General features: G+C 42.0%; 2 protein-coding genes and 1 pseudogene across 7 annotated transcripts; 1 reads left to right on the top strand and 2 right to left on the bottom strand.

Moving 5' to 3' along the window:
• Positions 1–422: 422 nt before the first annotated feature.
• Positions 423–8773, bottom strand: mon1bb (MON1 secretory trafficking family member Bb). Of its 4 annotated transcripts, none has more exons than XM_024426709.2 (6): positions 8745–8773; positions 6039–6142; positions 4901–5512; positions 3936–4728; positions 1547–1694; positions 423–1277 (listed from the first exon to the last, which is right to left on the bottom strand). In XM_024426709.2, the coding sequence occupies exons 1-6, from the start codon at positions 8771–8773 to the stop codon at positions 1056–1058; spliced, it is 1908 nt and encodes a 635-aa protein (XP_024282477.1). In that variant the 3' UTR covers positions 423–1055. The 4 variants fall into 4 exon arrangements, with proteins under 4 accessions (XP_024282477.1, XP_024282480.1, XP_024282479.1 ...); XM_024426712.2 differs by lacking the exon at positions 8745–8773 and adding an exon at positions 7035–7174; XM_024426711.2 differs by lacking the exon at positions 8745–8773 and adding an exon at positions 6940–7166.
• A 4-nt stretch (positions 8774–8777) lies between these two features.
• On the top strand, positions 8778–17159 carry LOC112254304 (T-cell leukemia translocation-altered gene protein homolog). Of its 3 annotated transcripts, XR_002954143.2 has the most exons (4): positions 9095–9179; positions 13064–13118; positions 15032–15065; positions 16754–17159. XR_002954143.2 is itself a non-coding variant. In XM_024426715.2 (3 exons), the coding sequence occupies exons 1-3, from the start codon at positions 8969–8971 to the stop codon at positions 16794–16796; spliced, it is 288 nt and encodes a 95-aa protein (XP_024282483.1). In that variant the 5' UTR covers positions 8778–8968; the 3' UTR covers positions 16797–17159. The 3 variants fall into 3 exon arrangements, 2 of the variants coding, with proteins under 2 accessions (XP_024282483.1, XP_024282482.1); XM_024426715.2 differs by lacking the exon at positions 13064–13118 and having other exon boundaries at positions 8778–9179; XM_024426714.2 differs by lacking the exon at positions 15032–15065 and having other exon boundaries at positions 8780–9179.
• A 702-nt stretch (positions 17160–17861) lies between these two features.
• On the bottom strand, positions 17862–19604 carry LOC112255240 (annotated as a pseudogene).
• Between the last annotated feature and the right edge of the window lie 2996 nt (positions 19605–22600).

Below are 22600 nucleotides of genomic sequence, written 5' to 3'. Positions count from 1 at the left end.
ATACTCTAGATAAGATGTTCCTAACAGTCAAACCAGATAAGCCACCACTTAGAACATGACACAAAGTCCAGCATAGCTGATCCTGGTATCCAACAAGAATTTGCATGAAGTGTCTCTGAATAAAGAACCCCACAAATTAGGACTCTGGGATTTTATGAGTGTGCTGGACAAAGCATTTAAGCATTTAACCATACATGAGGATTACTAGAGTAGACTGTGGGTGAAGAATTTGGTTCCCAGCAATAAAGGATAGAATGACAATGTAACTGTATATTTACATTACCAGAGGATAATGAACTGAGTTAACACTATTTACAAACTAAACTACAAAGATAACATGCAAGTCAAACAATTGTATCAACTGAGAACGACATGTAGAAGTCATGTCATATCAAATATCCACATACAAGTGATAATCCTTCCAATTTTCATGATGACATTTAATGATTTTTCATTTCCTGTTCATCCCACCAATAACCACACTTAAACTAAATCCTGTGTCAGCCTGTCAACATCTAAGGTTTCTAGCAATAATTATAATTATTAGGCAGTTGAAAACAAATTCAAGAGTAGTTCTATAATGTAGGTAGTCCCATTTCATTTGTCATGTGCTACAGTGTCAATGACCATGAAAGCTTGACTTGAAATAGTTATGTAACAAGTATTTGATATGATGCATTCGAGAAGTTCTCACTTTTGTTACAATAGAATAAAACAATATAAAAACTCAATAGCATTGAAAATTATCTTCAATGTTCCACCACTAGCCAATTTAAAAATGTTTGCTTTCTCTTTACAGATTCCCTGAACATCAACTTGTTCGACTGTAATCTAAAGTGTTAATGCAGTTCCTGTACATGCTTTCTCAAAAGGTACAGAAGAGTCTGAAAGTGTCAAAAAGGCAAGTTCTCCTTAAATAGTCCAGTGGTCAAAATTCAATGAAGTACCCAAAGATGTAGGATGTGGTCAGTGCCAAACCTCTTGTAAGAACCAGTGTACAAACTACGTGTTGACAGAGTGGAAGAGCCGGAGCTAAGCACAGAGATAGAGCAGCTCTATAGTAGAGACATGAAGCCATTATCTGTGGAATCCTGCTGGTCAGACCTTCGGGAGCTTTTGCTGGGGTTGGGCGTGGTTGAATACTTGGGTGGGTATCGGATAAAGAGACGGTCCTCCTCCTTCTTGATCCACCGTAGAAGCTTGGTTATGGCGTTAATGGCACAAGCCTTAGTCACCAAGGGGCTGAAGCAGGTGTACAATTCAAATTTACTTGTGACCTATAGAGGAAAAAGGACAAAGATGCAATAAGCGGACTTAGCAGATCCATTTCAACAGTTTCAAATACTTTGTAAATTACTGTTATGTTCCATTGAGCTGAGAAGTATGCCGCATGAATGCTAGCAACAATCCAAAATAGCTCACTTCATATCTACACCGGAATGCAGGTCATTGAGACCAAGACTCCAGACAACATCCTGTACAGAGAGCTTCTTGGAGCTGCCCATAGTAACACTTCCACGTGTAAATCCTTGTGGGAGTGACATACCCAGGCCAGCAGCGTTTCCCTCTCTGCCACATGGTAGATGAGCTTGAGGGCCCTGGAAGAGCTGTGGATGCGACCGTGCATGTACCGGTACAGGTCCAGCAGCCTCATCCTCTCCTCCTCCGTGCTATAAGGAGCCTCCATCTCTGGGCTGAAATCAACAGCACATCAAATGTAATTTAAAAAATTAAATTAAAAAAGACAGCAAGACATCAGACATTATGCAGGGCATTTGGAAAGTATTCAGTCCCCTTGGATTTTCCCCCACATTCTGTTACAGCCTTATTCTAAAATGTATGTAAATGTAAAATTAAAAAAGGATCCTCAATCTACACACAATACTCCATAATGACATCACAATACTCCATAATGATGAAGTGAAAACAGGTTAGAAATGTTTGCACATTTATTAAACTTAAAAAACAATACCTTATTTACAAAAGTTCAGACCCTTTGCTATGAGACTCGAAATTGAGCTCAGGTGCATCCTGTTTCCATTGATCATCCTTGAGATGTTTCTATAACTTGATTGGAGTCCACCTGTGGTAAATTCAATTGATTGGACGTGATTTGGAAAGGCGCACACCCGTCTACACAAGGTCACCCAGTTAACAGTAAATGTCCGAGCAAAAACCAAGCCATGAGATCGAAGGAATGGTCCATAGAGCTCCGAGGCAGGATTGTGTCGGCACAGATTTGGGGAAGGGTACCAACAACTTTCTTCAGCATTGAATGTCTCCAAAAACACAGTGGCCTCCATCATTCTTAAATGGAAGACGTTTGGAACCACCAAAACTCTTCCTAGAGCTGGCCGCCTAGCCAAACTGAGCAATCAGGGGAGAAGAGCCTTGGTCAGGGAGGTGACCAAGAACCCGATGGTCACTCTGACAAAGCTCTAGAGTTCCGCTGTGGAGATGGGAGAACTTTCTAGAAGGACAACAATCTCTGCAGCACTGCACCATTCTGGCCTTTATGGTAGAGTGGCCAGACTAAAGCCACTCCTCAGTAAAAGGCACGACAGCCCGCTTGGATTTTGCCAAAAGGCACCTAAAGACTCTCAGACCATGAGAAACAAGATTCTCTGGTCTGATGAAACCAAGATTGAACTCTTTGGCCTGAATGCCAAGCATCACATCTGGAGGAAACCTGGCACCATCCCGTCGGTGAAGCATGGTGGTGGCAGCATCATCATCATGCTGTGGGGATGTTTTTCAGCGGCAGGGACTGGGACACCAGTCAGGCTGGAAGGAAAGATAAACGGAGCAAAGTACAGAGAGATCCTTGATGAAAACCTGTTCCAGAGCACTCAGGACCTCAGACTGAGGTGAAGGTTCACCTTCCAACAGGACAACAACCCTATGCACACAGCCAAGACAACACAGGAGTGTCTTCGGGACAAGTCACTGAATGTCCTTGAGTGGCCCAGCCAGAGGCCAGACTTGAACCTGATCGGACATCACTGCTCCCCATTCAACCTGACAGAGCTTGAGAGGATCTGCAGAGAGGAATGGGAGAAACTCCCCAAATACAGCTGTGACAAGCTTGTAGTGTCATACCCAAGAAGACTCGTGGCTGTAATCACTGCCAAAGGTGCTTCAACAAAGTACTGAGTAAAGGGCCTGAATACTTATGTAAGTGTGACATCAGTTTTTTTTAATAAATATGCAAACATTTCTAAAATCATGTTTTTGCTTTGTCGTTATTGGGTATTGTGTGTAAAACAATTGAATCCATTATGTGGAAAAAGTCAAGGGGTCTGAATACTTTTATGAATGAACTGTACATGAAAATGCAATTGCCAAACAGTGTTCAGCAAAATATACATGTTTGCTTCCCCAACTTTAATCAAGCTCTAATGTAAGTTAGACTGAAATGTTAGCCTGTCTAACGCAGCACTGCATGGGGAATATTTATTTCCCCAGTTGTATAAGATTTTGCAAGGTTCACTGGTACAACTCGTCTAATAAGAAACCCAAAGCTACCAATCAAGATAAATAGGTCACTTGGCATGCTTTTTCTTAGTGAGAATTATACAATAGATATCATGTGCTTTCAATTTCTATGATTCTTTAATAATACTATGGTAAAATGCACAAGGCTATTGGAGGATGAATATGATCTGACCTGAGGCACATGTTTTTTTTTTTTTACATATTACACATCTCCCCTTTGACATTCCTTTTTTGAGTAATTATGTTTGAAGGCTAATCTGTCTGCACATTAAAACACATTGCAGGACCAGTATCCAGAGAATATTTAGTCCAAAAAGTATATTTAAAAAATAAAAAAAGTGAAAAAGAAGTTACATGAAATAGACTGACGTGAATCATTCAGACGTGAATCATTCACTGGGTGAAGGTTACAAAAGCACAACAGAATAGATAGCACCTACCTGGTGAACTGGGTGAGCTGCTTGTGGTTGTCTGGCACGTCAAAGGGCTTGTACATGAAGTGCCTGAGGTCTGAGACGCCCACCTGGCTCACACTGTAGGAGTGGGCCTTGGCTATGAGGCTCAGGGAGCTCTGAGCCAGCATGGCCACCTCTATCCTCCTCTTACACTCTGCCACCGCATAAAAGGCCTCCTTATCCGTGGAGAGCAGCAGCAGACACACAGTGCATTCTGGGGGGTCCAGGTAGGAGATGTAGGCATAGAAGTAACAGTCAGGGTTAAAGAGAGGCAGGCAGATGGGAGTCCAGATCTCTCCAGCCTGGAAGGCAGAGGAGGCCCCAATGAGGTTGAGCAGCAGGTGGACGTCAGCAGGCTCCAGCCTGGCGTCCTCGATCACCGTCTTCTCCTGGACGATGGTGAGCAGCTGGTTCTTGGCGATGAGGATGGAGAAGACCAGGTTGGGGGTGATGGCCTTCTGCAGGATCTGGCTGAGGGAGTCCCTGAGAGAGGAGACCAATGGCAGGCAGTGCACCGCTGCCAGCAGGAAGCTGGGATCCGAGTCCACCAGGTTGAGGAGGCCGTCTAGGATCTTCTCGGAGCCGGCCAGTAGTCGCCGCAGGTCATAGTTCTTCTTGTGTTGGAAGATGCGAGCGATGCTGGCCTGGGTGAGCATGCTGATGATCTGGTAGTAGACGTAAAGGAGCTCACCACGCAGCTGCTTCTCTGACTGACGGCTGCTTGACACAGACACCAGCACCAGAGGACCCTTCTGCATGAACACCACTGTGTGCCCATCTGAGGGGGAAGGGGGGTAGAGGGTACAGACATGGAAGAAAAAAAGAGGATGTAAAGTTGTACAGGGGGAGCAAATAATGATGAAGAAACACCTATAGTGAGCAATTCATTACACTTTCAGTAAGAGTTATTGTCACAGTCATGAACGTAAGGAAATACTAGAAATTCTCACCTGAGTAGACCGAGCGGATCATGTTGTCACTACTCTGGACAAAGGACACCAGTGCCATCATGACTCCCATGGTAGACGACAGAGCCTCTTCACTGCCGTAGCGGGAGTATATGGGCTTCCCTGCTTCACTCAGGACAAACACATGCTTCCTGTGCTGCCTCCAGCTCTCCGCTGTCACGTCTTCATCACGGTGGGATGGGGGGGCCTCTGGGGCGCCAGTCTCTGACAGTGGAGAGGAATGCCTCTTCACTCCCAGACCTTGCTCCTCCAATTTACCCCTGGCCAAAATAGTGACGATAAACTCCCCTGAGTCATCCTGCCCATTCTCAGCTGAAACCTCCTCTGGGACAGTCTCTGGTTGACCACCTGAGCAGTTCTGATATTCTATCTTACTGCACACATTAGTCTCTTCCTCTTTTACCAGAACAGGAGCCGGTCCTAGACCCTGGTCAGGAGCTGCTTGTAGTCCCTTCTCTCCCATAGAATCTGATGTAGGTGGATATGTAGGCTCCTCTAAAGTCACATTGGTGTTTTTGTCTCCTTCCACTGTACCAGCAGGCTCAGGAACTGGGGGATTGTCAGAGGGCAGGGCCGGAGTGTGATAAGAAGAACCTGAATAATCAGACAATACTCAGTAAAATAATCACAAACACTGCAGATCTCCCTACTTTCTGTGTGGAAGCATTTCAAGATCAGCTACATTGCCATTAAACCTCTAAGTCAATCTCTGCAGCCCAACAGGAAATCTAATTAGCATAATACAACAATCCCTATAAAAATAGTATGTTGAAGCTAGAGATATGTTTTTTTTTGTATGGACTGCGTCTCAATCCCCGCAGCCGCCGATATAGGCATTCCGCAAAAGTGTCTGTCAGATATAGGACAGACGCTTCAAAACAAACTTCCTTCTGTTTTTCCATGTATGAATCTGTAATTCAATGCGTTTCTATGGGCTAATAGCAGTAAGGCCAAATTCAATATTTCATCAAATATGTTGTGTATATATACACCTAAATATCTAAATGATCCTTGGTATGACCATCTTACAACAATTCTATATGTTAGTTTAGTAGACTCTAGAGGGTTAATGATGAGCTAACTTTCATTCTAGATTAGATGACATAAGGCATTTCATTACCAGTTGACGGGATGCAGTCAGCAGAGGGTGGATCACAACTTGTTATCTCCTCTGTCTCTCCTTTTTCTTGACTGTCATCTCTCTCCATGTTGACATCACAGACACTGTAAATCACAGAAAATTAGGCGCTCATTGGCAGACTAGTCATTCATTTGATATTCAGTTAACAGTTCCTGTCATCCTACAACAGCACACCACTTGGGATCGAGCTACGCAGCTGGCCACAAACTGGTCATGCAAGTAGCTAACGCCTAGATGACGAGCCAGGTTAAAATGGGTCAGCAGATATGTGGCTTTAGCTTCGGTAGCAAGCACTCAATGGCATCTTTATAAGATTAAATCCCCTGCAGTGAGAACATAGTTAAGTAGCCGTATGTTACTCGCAACGTTAGCTTTAGCTACTAATAACGCTTTAAAACTTCAACTTGAGTCGTTCATTTCTTAAAACAGCTAAAGCCACAGGCAGGGGGAAGCAAATGTGCATCCAAACCAGGGCATCTTAATGTTAAATTCATCATTTGGAACTAATATATATATTTAGCCGTTAGATGCTTTTGGGAAACCGGGCCCTGAACATATACATCATCATCATCATTATTGCAATGCCAACGTTAGGTCTAAATGAAAACGCCTTGTAATTCTAACGTTATCATAGCCAACTACCGTGAGGTTTAAATGAAAACGCATCTAATTCTAGCTACTTGGATTAATTGACCTACCTAGCTAGCAAATAAGATAGTTAGCTAGGTTTGATTTATTTCGCTTTTCTTCCTGCATGTTATTGCAGGCTACCCCTCACTACACACACTAGCCAGCAAAAGACATTCCAGTGCTCCCGAAAACCCCCGTTTTGACGCACACTGACATACCTTGAAACATTGTACAAAAAAACAAAGCTCACCTACGTTTAAATATTCCGTTGTTAAATCGTGTATAACGTGAATTTAGGCCATATAACTGGTAGGCAAATTGCCGAAAAACAATTTTTACACTCACAACAGCACATCCGGAATCCCAATGGTGACAGTAGATAGGATACGTTGGCCAATGGTAATTTAGATGGAGCAAGTAATAAACCAATGAGAGGAGAAACTCCCCCTCCCAAGTCAGAGTGCGTGCCAGGGCAATGGGCCAGGGTTCCGGTCTAGAAGCACGGTGTCGACTGCTCCTATAGTTTTGCTACAGTACTGCAGTTTAACCACAGCTTTTTATAACTAACGTTATAAAACGGACTCTCTTGCACATGCACTGGACTCAAACTACAAACTCACACATACTACATTGACACTCCAACACGCATATTGACGCCACAGACACACATGCATTCACATTCCATCACATACGCTGCTGTTCTATTTTATTATCTATGCATAGTTACTTTATCCCTACCTACATGTAACATATTACCTCGACTAACCCGTCCCCCTTGAATATAGCCTCATTGTTATATTATTGTGTTACTCGTTAGTCCTTTAGTTTATTATGCAAATGTTTCTTAATTTCTTTTTTAAAACTGGATTGTTGGTTAAGGGCTCGTAAGTGAGCATTTCACGGTAAGGTTTACTCTACACCTGTTATATTCGGGGCATGTGACAAATAATGTTTTTGACGAAAATTAAAACGTGTCAATTTGTCACTATCACGAATTTTGAGTAATAACGTGTTCAACTACTTAAAACATTGGCTCAATCTAGGTTGTGCCTTTAGATTTTGAAAAAAATAAACAACTAAGAATTTTTTACTTCTCTCATTGGACTTGCTCGACATTGCAGGCGACTGCCGACTGACTGATCTACAAATCACCTTGCGTCATGAATAAATACTGATTATTAGTTGAAGATCAGTCAGTCAGTCAGACTTTACCAATGATACATGAAGTGATGGGAAAGTCAGCTCTTTTAACTGACTGATCTTTTCGATTAATTCAGTCAAAAGAATTAATCTTTCGACTCATTTTGTTCATTTGAGTCAGTAATTCCCACAGCATGCAGGACCCCTTGCCGGTGGACAATGAACTGAAAACTCGAAAGAGTAATGAATCTACAAGCCTCTCGTTCACATCCCATTCACCATAGCGGGCAGGCAGGACCCCATTCCGGGGAGCTGAAATCTCAAGTCATGATTCTACAAGCCTGTCGTTCACCATAGGGGGCTTATTGGAGATGTAATTTGTGACTGATACTTTAAACAATGTACATTTATTGATTGTTAGACAAACAAATAAAAAAATTATACACTGGTTGTGCCGCAACCGGACTAGATTTTGAACGACTCTTGGCGCAATGTGCATTACTTGAATGCCAAACGATTCGAAGTTCGGGCTGTGTATGTTTTGCTGTTACAAAGCTGTGTCCATCGATAACATTCAATAATCAATTATTTCCATTCATTCTTGCACCATATGGTCAATTATCAGTTCTAGACATGTATTTTTATTCTCTATGCTCATGATCTATTTCTGTGCGCGAAAATGACAGACAGTTACTGGTCGGAGCAAGTCTCTGGAGCCGCTGAGCCGGAGGAGCGTGTATTAATCCTGCTCGATGATCTCATTGTGGCCAGCACTAGCAGGTTAAACGGATGACTAAAATGAACGAATTATGACTCGAGTTAGTAAAAAGAGTAGTTAAAAAATAACGATTAATTCGCAAACACCACATCATGGTTTTGATGCTCTCGAGCACGGCCACAGACTTCTCAACCCACCTGGTCTGCTTCATCTGTTTCGCAAGCATTCCCGGAAGTCTCGCGATGTTGCGTCTCTGGGTTTAGAAAGCCTGATATAAGTAGCTAACACTAAAAGCAAATATTTACATCTGTGAGTTCACTCAAATATTTTTGACGAATTGTAACAGTCAGCCATAACGTTAGCTGGTTTAGGTAAGGCATGTTTTTTTGACATATCATACACGTTGGGTGCGTTTTATAAAATGGAAGAGCCGTGGGATTTCGAGTTTTTATCCCGTATTGTGGACGGGTTTGTGTCGTTTCTTTCCGAGTTTGTGGATGACTGGTTGGCTAATGATATGAGAGTGTCAATATTCAAGATCCTGTTTAGCTGGCTTGTTGTCAGTCTCATTGCCATCCACTTCGCTTGGAGAGTTTACGGAAACACTGTGAACGATATGTATTACCGACAAGGTGAGCGCTACAGGAAACTAGCTAACATTCATCATATGTTTGCCACCATGACGTTTAGGTCTATGCTAGCTAGCCACAAGTAAGTACACTTTGAAACGGTGGTGATTATGTGAACGCTTCCATACAGCCGTTACACAGTAAGTAGTGTAAAGCATATAGCACAAGAGGATGTTCGTCCAACCGATACTTCCAATTCTTGATTTGAATCCATGTGCCAGACCACAACAATTGGGTAATCGGGCTCATTTGGGCCGACAATGTTTCATATTGATTTTTTTTTTAAAGGTTGTCCCTAGAGTTCAGGGTTGCCAGGTCCAGCAAAAAAATAAATAATAATAATAATTAATAAATGACTACTCTAAACCAGAACACAAGGCCTGAAACTGCAGCAATAGCGGCGTTGCCACATTTAGCCAATTAACACTTTCCATAACCTTGACGGCATTTCGAAGGAATCTTGATTTTTAACGACCTTAGAAGCAAAAGTTTTCCCATTAAAATAATAATTATTGCGAGCTAATGTGACAAATAAATACACTTCAAAAAACGAATGTTAGGCTATTTTCTGGCAATTGTGTCAAACCGTTAGGAATGGTTTATTGGAATATTGACTTGTCCATAGGCTAGGCCCACTGACTAACATCTGGGTTTATGATTGTAATTCCATTTTGCCATGGTTTGGCTAGTTCGATGCAGGTAGCCTACACCCTCTAATAGCCTACACAGTAGATTTAGCAGCTTGCTTAGTTCAAATTGGCATTCAACATGAATAGCAAGGTGATCTCGTGGTAAGAAGTGCTTCCGATGCCCAATAGCTACCGAGGACGGGGGCATAATTTCAGTCACTGAATCAAATATTAATAATATGGATATGAACTGCAGCTAGCAGTATTCTAATTATTTTTCACAGAAATAAATCCCCCAGAATATATATTTGGTTTACTTCTACTTTCCATTATCATTTAACTGATAAGACAACACTTGATTATAGATTATTTTGCTGACGTATGATGGGGATTCCTGGGTTGCAGGTTTGCTGGGGTCACTGGGCAAGAAAAGTTGACTGATAGGGGGTGCTGTGTTGAAGCCACTGTTCCTCCATCTTGGCACTCCCCCACCACAGTGGTGTAATGCAGTGGTTCCGAACCTTTTTCGTTTACACTACCACCTACTGAATTTTGTCTAACCAGAGTACCCCTGAAGTACCCCCTCATGTGCATTTTACAGTACGCACATGGTCTCATGAGCATTCAAGTACATCCAGGTCCCAGTACCCCTGGTTGGGAATCACTGGTATAATTGAACTAAGTGAAAAATACTTTGAAGTACTACTTAAGTATTTTGGGGGGTATCCAGAGCTTGATATTAAGGCTTGTCCACTTGCCCAGGGCAAGTACAACAAAAAAAGTAGGACAAAAAGCACTATCAAACAATTTAGGCTACTCCAATCAGAATTGGATAATTGTCCCTGGATGCAATGTGTGTTGCACTGTCCTCTATCTTCCCAATCTCTGCGGAGCGCATGGGAGTATAATTATTGTAGGCCTGCATTGACAGGCACAAGTGGTCTGTCAATCATGCAGTCGGGAGATGCGTGTTTGAGATCACAGCAAGCTTAACCGCATTTTGTTCATATTCGTTGATAGTGAGTTATTTGCCCAGTTATAGCACATTTCTGGTCAGCAATGAAAATCCTGGAAAAGTCATGGTGTGTGCATCACCTGCGTGTGTGCCAGTGGGCCGTTTCCAGAGGAGCGAGAGACATTGCGCAGCAGGTAAATTATATACAGACTAACTAGATAACAAGCCAAACTACACAATATGTTCAAATTGTCTAGGTAGCTATTTAGCAATTAGCATGTATTAATGTCACTTATGTCCGATGTCCTAAATTACTTTTCACCGGAACTTTTGTATAACCGCAAATTGCCGACATGTAGTTGATACGGGGTGCGAAGTTGATGAAACGGTTGTAAAACCGTTAATCAAGCGCTCAAAATTGGCTAGTATTCTCCTCTATTCAATACAGGCCATGTAATTCTGACAAAGTACGAAAATATACTTGGAATAGCCTAATTGACAAGTAACTCCTATGCTGTGAAGATTTACCCTGTACACTGAATATTTTAGCCTTACAAATAGTTACACATCTTAGTTAGCTACCTCGCCCACCTTAGCCATTTGATCCCAGGTTCATTGAATGAGGAAGTAATTTTACAAAAAAGTATTTGGTTGTAATTGTAATGTTGCAGCGTGGCCAACCATCCTCCAGGAGAGCTACTGGATGTGCAGGCTTTTGCTCCAGCTCTGCTCGAACACACCACATAGTAAAAAATCAGCTGCTCAACAGGACCTTGATAAGTTGACTCTGGTGTGTTTGTGCAGGGTTGGTTCAAAAGCTTTCACATCCAGTAGGTCTCCAGATGGAGGGTTGATGGACATGTTTTATACAGTAGCCTATCAGTGCAGTATTTTACTGTGTGTGTGTGGGGGGGGGTAAAAAGTTAATGTCAAGCCATGGTATCTACTTTACATGACTATTTATATTTTTGACAACATTAACTTTTATAGCACTACTTTCCTAAAGAAAATATGTACTTTTTGCTCCCATATGTTTTCCTTGACACCCAAAAGTACTCAATACATTTTGAATGCTTAGCATGGCAGGAAAATGGTGAAATTCACACACTTATCAAGAGAGCACCTGGCCTTCCCTACTACCTCTGCTCTGGCGGACTCACTAATCACAAATGCTTTGTTTGTAAATGATGCCTGAGTGTTGGAGTGTGCCCCTGGCTATCCGTAAAAAATAATTGTGGCGTCAGGTTTGCTTAATATAAGGAAGTTGAAAGGATTTATAGTGTTTTGATACTGAAGTAAATTTAAAACCAGATGCTTTTAGACTTTTACTCAAGTCATTTTCTATCATAATTGGGTACCTTTTCCACCACTGCCAGTGTAAAACTTATCTTTTGGAAGCTTTAGAAATGCATTTATTAATGTCAACATTTGTTTTTACAATGTTTATTCTATTACAGACAATGTATACTTGATTTTTTTTTAGCTCACATAATGTAATAACATTGAGATTACCAATGTTACTGTCCCCACTACAACAAAAAATACTTATATACATGTCATTTTGTTCTTGAAATACTGTGGAATTCTATTGATTTCTATTGAGGACTGCTCAGGAGTGCCAATATGGCCGACCGATGGCTTCAAAGCCTCGCAATGGCCGGCACATACAGTAGCATCAGCAAACCAGGGTTTATATACATCATTGATGACACTCACCTGCCTTGATCAATGATACAATTTGAAATGGACAAGATCACGGCGTACACATTGTTGGATTACTTCATGTTGCAAAAAATATATATTTTTTTGAATAACTGACCATTTGCGAATTCAAACGAACCACTTGCAACAGAAACATGGACATTTAGAAGACATGCATTGTCTTCCAAGTCGGGAATTGAGGAAGTAATCAGCAAGTAAAGTTTGGTCAAATTCCCTGTGCTATGCTTTACACTGGGAACATTTGTTTTGCATGGCCCAGTGTCCTGGGTGGGCAGTTTGCTCACTTTAGATCAATCCATTGGTCCTGAAATTAACTCTCCACCCACTCGGGGCACTGGGCCATGCAAAAAGAACTTGACCACTACCTACTATGTAACTGCTGTATGGAAGCATTCAAATACCATGCCGTTTCAAATTGTAACTAGTTCTATGTCTGAAAGGCACTGCCATGTAGCTTCACCCGCAACTGGATTCTGACAGGACATTGGGCTTTGATCTGTATAAACCCAATGTCGCGTCAAATTATAATCCAGTTGCGGTCGAAGCTAGCAGCCATGTATTGTTGTGCTCTAACATTTTAGGTACTAGTGGACAGAATGGAGGCACACCTGACACTGCACCTCACCGCAGTGGATGGTAGGTGTCCAAGCATCCATGGGTCTCCCTCCAGGTACCCATAATACTGACTTGTTCTCTACAGTCACAATAGTGTCATTTTCTCTAGCTATCCACTGGACTCCACACATTTGATTTTCCCATTATGAATTTAGTTGTTAACGCTAGTTGATTGCTTCCTACTATTAAAAGCAGTGTGTACCTACATTTAAAAAAACCTTTACAAATGTAGACGGAGGATAGAGAAAAGCTGACCCACCTATTTAATTTGGGATGCTTTTAAGGCGTACATTAAGGAAATTATGATAATCATACTCTGCAAAAGTGAAATGTAAGTTAGACATTTTTATTAAAGAGAAATAAAATCCCTATTTTTGAAAAAGTCCATAAACATTTTTTATTTACAAGGTAAGGAAGAAAATAATATTTCTGAACTTAAGCAGGAATATGATATTTGACTTTTGAAGAGAGAAAACGACTATAGGCTGAACTCAAATAAAGCATACTACTTAATGGTAAACATCTCGCAGCCCTCAAAATGAATACACGCCAAAAGTTATAATTTTAAGATAAAGATGCGTTAATTAGAAACAACACAATTAATGACAATTTTAAAAGTTATGAAAATCTATATAAATCAGAAACAATATTTCACTTTTAAAAAAAGATTACAGTTTTGAAACTACAGTAAATGTGCAGTATGGTATTTTGGAAGCAGGTTTAGCAGATTCATACTGCATTTAATGTACTCTAACTCCAGTTATACTACAATGTACTGCAGTTATACTACACTCTGACTGCAATCTTTTTTTTTTTTAAGGGTTAGACTGATCCTAGCCTTAGACTCAACAACCCTGAATCAATTATCAGCAGACAAAATAAACACTAAAAACAGACTTGATACATATCAATCGAACTGTTTATTAAAAATAGACACACAAATACAAAATGTTCGGAACACCTTCCATAATATTGCTTTCAGAACAGCCTCCATTCATCTGGGCATATGGACTACAAGGTGTGAAAAGTGTTCCACAGGGATGCTGACCCATGTTGACTCCAATGCTGCCCACATTTGTGTCAAGTTGGCTGGATATCCTTTGGGTGGTGGACCATTCTTGATACACAGGGGATACTGTTGAGCGTGAAACCCAGCAGCGCTGCACTTCTTGACACACACAAACCGGTGCGCCTGGCACCTACTACCATACCCCGTTCATAGGCACTTAAATATTATGTCTTGCCCATTCACCCTCTGAATGGCACACATATACAATCCATGTCTCAATTGTCTAAAAATCCATAGCTTTTCAGAATTCCCTGATAAATTTGTACACATCTAAAACTCAGAAATCGTAAATGACTTGGTAATAGGAAATACATTTATTTCCATGACCGCATTAAAAAGCAATTTGACTGACCAATGAGGGTTTTTTTTTTTTTTTTTCAAATACATGCATTAAATCTTCCTATGATGAAATTTCGATTCAAAATCTTTTGAACATTAGAGAAATCTTGAGGGAATCCTATTTTGAGTCACAGAATGATATTCATATGACAAGTAAGACCAACAAAACCTTAGAGAGCCTATCCAACTGACTCTTAAAAAAATATTGGAACAAAGACAAACTGATATTGGCACAAGATGGAGGGAATGTTGGAACATAACTAATGAAATTACAGTTAATGAAAATGTACGCTTAATACAGTATATAAACTAATATATAGAATTTATTACATGGGGCAAAATTATCAAATTCTACAGCAAAACCTCAAGTCTTAGGGTAAAACTAACAATGACTCAATAATCCATGCCTTCTGGGAATGCTGCAAAGTCCAGAAGTTATGGGCGGAGTTAAAGTTGGCTGTCAAAGTATTACAATGTAAATGTACTTTTAATCCATCTGTCTGCATATTTCAATATTTTTTCTTAGGCCTTGTGGCAGAGAGTGATGGGGGTGTGAGCAGGTGGGTCTGGGCAGGTGTGGAGATGTACAGTTGAAGTCAGAAGTTTACATACACTTCAGCCAAATACATTTAAACTCAGTTTTTTCACAATTCCTGACATTTAAACCTAGTAAATATTCCCTGTCTTAGGTCAGTTAGGATCACCACTTCATTTTAAGAATGTGAAATGTCAGAATAATAGTAGAGAATGATTTATTTCAGCTTTTATTTCTTTCATCACATTCCCAGTGGGTCAGAAGTTTACATACACTCAATTAGATGTTTGGTAGTATTGCCTTTAAATTGTTTAACTTGGGTCAAATGTTTCGGGTAGCTTCCCACAATAAGTTGGGAATTTTGGCCCATTCCTCCTGACAGAGCTGGTGTAACTGAGTCAGGTTTTTAGGCCTCCTTGCTCGCACATGCTTTTTCAGTTCTGCCCACGCATTTTCTATGGGATTTAGGTCAGGGCTTTGTGATGGCTCTCCAATACCTTGACTTTGTTGTCCTTTAAGCCATTTTGCCACAACTTTGGAAGTATGCTTGGGGTCATTGTCCATTTGGAAGACCCATTTGCGACTAAGCTTTAACTTCCTGACTGATGTCTTGAGATGTTGCTTCAATATATCCATATAATTTTGCTCCCTCCTCGTGCTATCTATATTGTGAAGTGCACCAGTCTCTCCTGCAGCAAAACACTGCCGCAACATGATGCAGCCACCCCCGTGCTTCACGTGTTCTTCGGCTTGCAAGCCTCCCCCTTTTTACTCCAAACATAACGATATTCATTATGGCCAAACAGTTCTATTGTTGTTTCATCAGACCAGAGGACATTTCTCCAAAAAGTACAATCTTTGTCCCCATGTGCAGTTGCAAACTGTAGTATGGCTTTTTTTAATGGCGGTTTTGGAGCAGTGGCTTTTTCCTTGCTGAGTGGCCTTTCAGGTTATGTCAATATAGGACTTGTTTTACTGTGGATATAGATACTTTGTACCTGTTTCCTCAGGCATCTTCACAAGGTCCTTTGCTGTTGTTCTGGGATTGATTTGCACTTTTTGTACCCAAGTACATTCATCTCCAGTTGACAGAACGCGTCTCCTTCCTGAGCGGTATGACGCCTGCGTGGTCCCATGGTGTTTATACTTGCGTACTATTGTTTGTACAGATGCATGTGGTACCTTCAGGCACTTGGTAATTGCTCCCAAGGATGAACCAGACTTGTGGAGGTCTACAATTTTTTTTCTTTTGATTTTCCCATGATGTCAAGCAAAGTTTGACGGTAGGCCTTGAAATACATCCACAGGTACACCTCCAATTGACTCAAATTGTCAATTAGCTTATCAGAAGCTTCTAAAGCTATGACATAATTTTCTGGAATTTTCCAAGCTGTTTAAAGGCACAGTTACCTGAGTGTAATGTAAACTTCTGACCCACTGGAATTGTGAAACAGTGAATTATAAGTGAAATAATCTGTTTGTAAACAATTGTTGGAAAAATTATTTGTGTCTTGCACAAAGTAGATGTCCTAACCGACTTGCCAAAACTATAGTTTAACAGGAAATTTGTGGAGTGGTTGAAAAACGAGTTTTAATGACTCCAACTTAAGTGTATGTTGTCATTTGTATGTGTTTTTCTACTCAAAAATCAATTATGATTACAACAACAAAAAGCAGTAGGTGTGACTCCTTGTGATGTTTTCTATCTGTCAGGGAGAGTGCTGCAGGGGACACCATCAAGACACACCGTGAGTGACAGACGGGACATAACAAGTTGGACTACATTCTACTTGTTCTCTGTCGAATCAGACAGTGCTGCTGAGTGGACACAGACTTGATATGTTGTGCCTTTTCAAATGGGCTGGAGTTCATTGATGAGTTGGGCCTGCAGACGCTTCCTTACTCTACGCTGAAAAATTATTTTTCCCGGACGGTTGTCATGAAGGGGTAACTAATCAGGCTCAGTTTACATCCTGACAGCCACACCATGCGATAAGCTAAGATATTCTCTCATATGTCATATCTTTTTAAATCTCATATTTTAAAATGAAGCTTATGTAAATTTTTACCGCCTTTGATTGGTGAGCCATTAAAATAGCTATCCAAGTCTGTCCTCTGATTCGTTGTAGATTGAACTGAAATGTTATTCTAATCTACCGGTAGACAGAATCTGAAAAGACTCGACAACTGCTGTGAGTTGTGACTGCTGTTATGTTCATAACATATTATTGTATGAATAAGGAGCTGTTTTTATTTCCACTGGAGCAAGGCTACATAGTAATCCATGAAGAGTGCGCTGGAGCAAGACTACTGTGGAGAAAGTGGTCAGAGATAGAAGCCTTACATCAAATGGCAGCTCCCCTCGAACTCTTGATTTCTTTTTCTAGACAGACTCACCTTATTATAGTCGTTGTACACCCCTCTATGGCTGGAACCTCCATACTGAGAAGGAGCAAATGCATGAGGCCTCTGACTGTCTTCTGATTAAAGTCACATTTAGTTAAAAATAATAATAATTCTCTAATACGATGTCCAGCACACAACCCACGATTGCTCTGTACAAGAACACTCTCCACAAATAACCAAAAAGTAAGCAATTTACGCTATTCATTAGACATAACTGACTGACTTTTTTAATTAAATGTGGACTTCCAGAAGGGCTTGCTTGAAAGGGGTATAATTGGCAAGGTCAACTACAAAAAGCTGAGCTCTGAATATATTTAAGTCTACTCAGTATGGATTCATACTGAAATGTGTGCTTAGCTGCTTTCAGGCCCTCGTCTTCATCAACGACCAGACACGACTATGGGGATTGGTGGGATCAGCAGGATGTACACATCCATCACATTGGTACCCATTAACCCTGGTAGGAGCAGTCACTGCCCACCAGACAGGTGTGAAGAAATCATTGTTAATGAGGATGCCTCAGTGTCCAGCCCCTGTGCTCGTGCTTCTTCTCCAAGCCCTGCGTCTATGACCGCCCCTGCTGCCTCAGTTGGCCGTCTTGACCATCTGTCCCACCACGCAGGAACAGGGGACCCTTCGGAGGGAGTGCCAAGCCTCCCAGCTCCAGCCCCACTCGCAGGGCTAGCTCTTGGTTCTGCCCACCACGCCCCTTGCCTGTCAACTGCGCAGTGGGCTCTCCCCCAGCCAGCAGACGGTGGCTCCCCAGCCCTCCCCACGCCAAGCACCTGCATAGCACGGCACAAATCCCAACTCACCACGCCCGTCTCGGGCCCCAGCTTCAGAATCTCAGCAGGCAACTCAGGAGGGGGCTCGTCACGGGAGCAGGCAAAGTGAGCCAGTAGACCATAAAGGCGAGACAGACTGTATGTCCCCACACACCACTGGCGACAGCACAACTGGACGGAATCCGAGTTCCCCTGCACGTCGCCCTGCGCATTCCAGAGCAATAATGTTGGAGCCAATCACAGCATTGAGAACATATGCCACCCTGTCTGACTGCTCTCCAGCCTCCTCCCCTGGGGAGCTGAGCAACCAGGGACCTGCTTGACTGAGGTGGGGAGAGAGGCTGTGGTTAGCCCATAGCGGTCCAGCACCGACCAAATCTCCTGAGGCCACGCCTCCGTCTACAATATGGGGCCGCTGGGCTTTTAAGTCCAGGGGATCTCAGATTACATCAGACAGAACCAGGGCCACCACCTGTTTCGAAAATGTTAACAGGGATATTGTATTTTACCAAATATGACCACAATATAAAGAGAGAAGGAGAGAAAAAAAAAAATGTTATTGGCATAGTTTTGAACTATTTCTCATTGGTCTAACTAATTTATTGCACAGTGATGTCACCATCGGTCAAAACAGGTGGACATTAAAGCAGTCTTTTCAAACCGCTCTTACACTAAATGGGCATTATGCTATTTTCACAATTTAACAGTATTACTCCAACCTTCATAGTGTGAAATATGTATAAAATACAGTAAAATCAAGTGTTTGACTGCACTGGGCTTCGAAGATATTTATGGACACCCTGTAGCTTCAGTGATTCAAATTAAGTAATAACTATATCGTTTGTTCAACAATTAAATTGTGGTAGTTAGGTATCAATTTACCTGAAATTAGTACAAGCAACAGGTCATTCTGTCAGTGTGCTGGCCAGCCTCTTGATACATTTGGCTGCTCCCTGGGCATCAGTATCAGCATCTGGCAGGTTGTGTTTAGCTCCCTCCATCACTGTGATCTGACTTCCATCCTTCAACCATGTCTGGCTGAGGAGAAATTAAAACAGATGAGAGGAGCAATTAATTTACCAACCAACCCATGCCACCCACAAACACTTGTTTGAGTTGCTTACTCTTTCCCATGCTGCTGTAATGTCTCCTTTATCCCGTGTGGCACTCACTCTCACCAAGTGGTCTCCCACAATACTCTCTGCCTCTGCAGCTATACCTAAAACATTTTTGCCAAAGCCCACAAGGTGAAGGTTGTTTCTGAGCGTGAAGCTGTGGCCATTCACTAGGAAGGTGTCCCCTGTACGCTCCAGACCCCGCCACACCACAATGTCTGGTTGCACACCTGTAGCAAACACCTCCCGTGCCCGCATGTCTGAAAACAGTGGATCCCCTTACCCCCACAAGGGCCAGTAAAGACAAAGGCCGATGCAGGGACAGAACACGAGCCATCAGGCTGTCCTATCAGGGAGAACAAAGCCCAAACTAAGTTTATGGATCACAGGGCCCCCTTTGATGTTTCTGCTGTTGTAATTTTACTGGTCATTTTTGTATGTGCACACCAAAAGACACACCCAATAGATTCCAGATATAGACAAAGGGGCCTAGTAGTTGGCCTTCTCTCCCTTACCTTGAGATGCCCACACATCAGATAACCACATATTCACTCAGCATTTAGTTGACAAGACTCAAGTCATTATGAGTGAATCCTAGTGAGGTTGCCTACACAGGGTATGGGGAACCTCTGGATTTCCTCTGTGTGAGAGCTGTGTACTTGCAGAGTCAGGATCAGCACTAAGGCAGTGTCGCAAAATCTGGAAAGAGCTCAACTCAAGTTGAATGTGTACCCTCCGTGTAATGATTGACTCAAGCTTGACCATAAGGCAGAAACAAAGTGAGCAGGCTGTGTTTGTCTTCAGATGATTTTGTACAATCAGGGACTATACAGGGTCAACCCAACACCAGTGCTGCTCAGATTGAGCTAATTGGTATAAAATATTGGCTTTGGAATGAGGACAGGGCCACCTGTGCCACCTTGTGGGGTGAATGAGTGGTTAATGTTCAAACCTCTTTCACTTATAACTCTTAACATCAAGATGGGCGAGAATGGTGCAATTGCGGCCTGCAATTTGGGGCATTCCTGCATCTGCAGGAACCCCTCTTTATACATCTATTGATCATTTATTTAAGATGTGGGAGGCGGGGGTGCTCCAGTACAGTAGGTGCCGTTAACGTTGCACAATAACGTTGAATGCCAGCCACCAATAAACCCCACTGAAGAAGGGGCGGGGTGACAATGGTAGCTAGCTAGCCGTACGCTGGTAGACAGTGTCCTTCATCCCCGCAGGTCGGGCACTGTTTTTCCTACAGATCTGTTAACGACGGCAAAGGCAGGTGGACCGAAGGACACTGTGTGCTAGCTTAGCCAGCTAGTCCTGTACACAGCAGGTGGGAAGCGACACCAAATCTGTGGCGACACCGTGTGCTAGCTAACTTGCATGCTAGCTAGAAGACGGTATCACTAACTAGCTAGTTAGCTAGCACATGGTGTGTCCCCATCCTCCCACCTGCTGTGCTAGCGGGGCGACCGGTAGACCGTGTCTTTGCCCCGCCTTGTCGGACACTGTTTTCCCATAGTTCTGTTAACAAAGGTGAGGGCAGGTGTTCGGCAGGCGGGGGGAAGGACACTATCAGTGTTGCTCCCGCTAGCTGACAAGGGGTGGGGATTCAAATCAAATTAAATGTATTTATAAAGCCTTTTTTTACATCATGTCAAAGTGTTTATACAGAAACCCAGCCTAAAACCCCAAACAGCAAGCAATGAGTAAGTAAGATGGCGCCGATAGATAAGATGGAGCCTACAGACATGGCAGCTCTGCTTCTAGCTCCTAAGCAACTATTGTTTTTTTATGTGTTATTTCTTACATTATTAGCCCAGGAAATGTTTTGTGTTATTACATACAGCCGGAAATAACTTTTGGATATCAGAGCGACGGTAACTCACCAGCATTACGACCACCCGCATTACGACGTCCTAGAATACCTTACAATCAAATGCTGACCGTATTACCTCCCAAGAGAATTATTTTCAGTTATAGTCACAGCCGTATATATCCCCCCTCAAACTGATACCATGGCGACCCTCAAAGAACTACACTGGACTTTATGGAAACCCCATATCCTGAGGCCGCATTTATTGTAGCTGGGGATTTTAACAAAGGAAATATCAGGAAAACGCTACTGAAGTTCTACCAACACAGTGACTGTAGTTCTCAAGCTGGTAAAACATTGGACCACTGCTACACAACTTTTCGAAATGCCTACAAGGCCCTCCCTGCAGCAAATCTGATTGACTCCATTTTGCTTCTCCCCTCCTATAGGCAGAAACTCAAACAGGAAATACCCATGCTAAGGTCTATTCAACGCTGGTTTGACCAATCGGAATCCATCCTTCAAGATTGTTTTGATCACACGGACTGGGATATGTTCCGGGTAGCCTCTGAGAATAACACCGACAAGCCACAGATGTTTTTTCATTTAACCTTTTAAGAATAAATTCTTATTTACAATGACGGCCTACCCCAGCCAAACCTGGAGGACGCTGGGCCAATTGTGCGTCGCCCTATGGGACTCCCAATCATGGCCGGATGTGATGCAGCCAGGATACAGTGACTGAGTTAATCAGGAAGTGTATAGGAGATGTTGTACCCCATGAAAAAAAAATACCGGGCCTCTTAACATAGAAATCAGAATGTTTCAGATTAAAACTTACTGAACAATGTGTTGTTTAAATGTACTAACTATAAGCTTCTGCTGCTCTATACTACAATTGTGCAGATTCTAGTTTCCACCTTCATCCTTTACCTATATTAAAAGTATTGCAAAAATGTTTGGTTCCTAATGTTAACCAAAACTGTGTCATGAGATTTGATGCTTTATCATAAATAACTACTCAATTGTTGACTTTAAAAAAATATGGTATTGTAGTCTTGTAGTTTTAATGAAGAAATTACCATGTTTCAGATTAAATAATTTATTACATTCTTATAAACAAGGCTAACCCTCTTCTGCCCTATACATAATTCCTAAATATATGCCTAAATAACATCCACAAAAAAAACGTAAAAATCCTGAACTATGTGGACTGCAGGCATAAATGTGGTACCTACAGAGAACAAGCATCTGTTAAACTGAAACTGTAGTGTCAAGACATTATATGGGCATTCCTGAGTAAGTTCAACAGGAGATAAACCATAGCGGATAATACTCAAAACAGTATTTTGCCCATCCCTGGGCAGGCTTGGGTAGAACGGGTTATGTCATTTGTCCTTGTTTGTTCCCTGTAAACAAAACTCAGAGGTTACACTGC

This window comes from Oncorhynchus tshawytscha, linkage group LG07 (genome assembly GCF_018296145.1).
Source record: "Oncorhynchus tshawytscha isolate Ot180627B linkage group LG07, Otsh_v2.0, whole genome shotgun sequence".
NCBI classification, from domain to species: Eukaryota; Metazoa; Chordata; class Actinopteri; order Salmoniformes; family Salmonidae; genus Oncorhynchus; species Oncorhynchus tshawytscha.
Note: the sequence above shows the minus strand (reverse complement) of the source record. Positions and strands in the feature narration are given on the sequence as shown.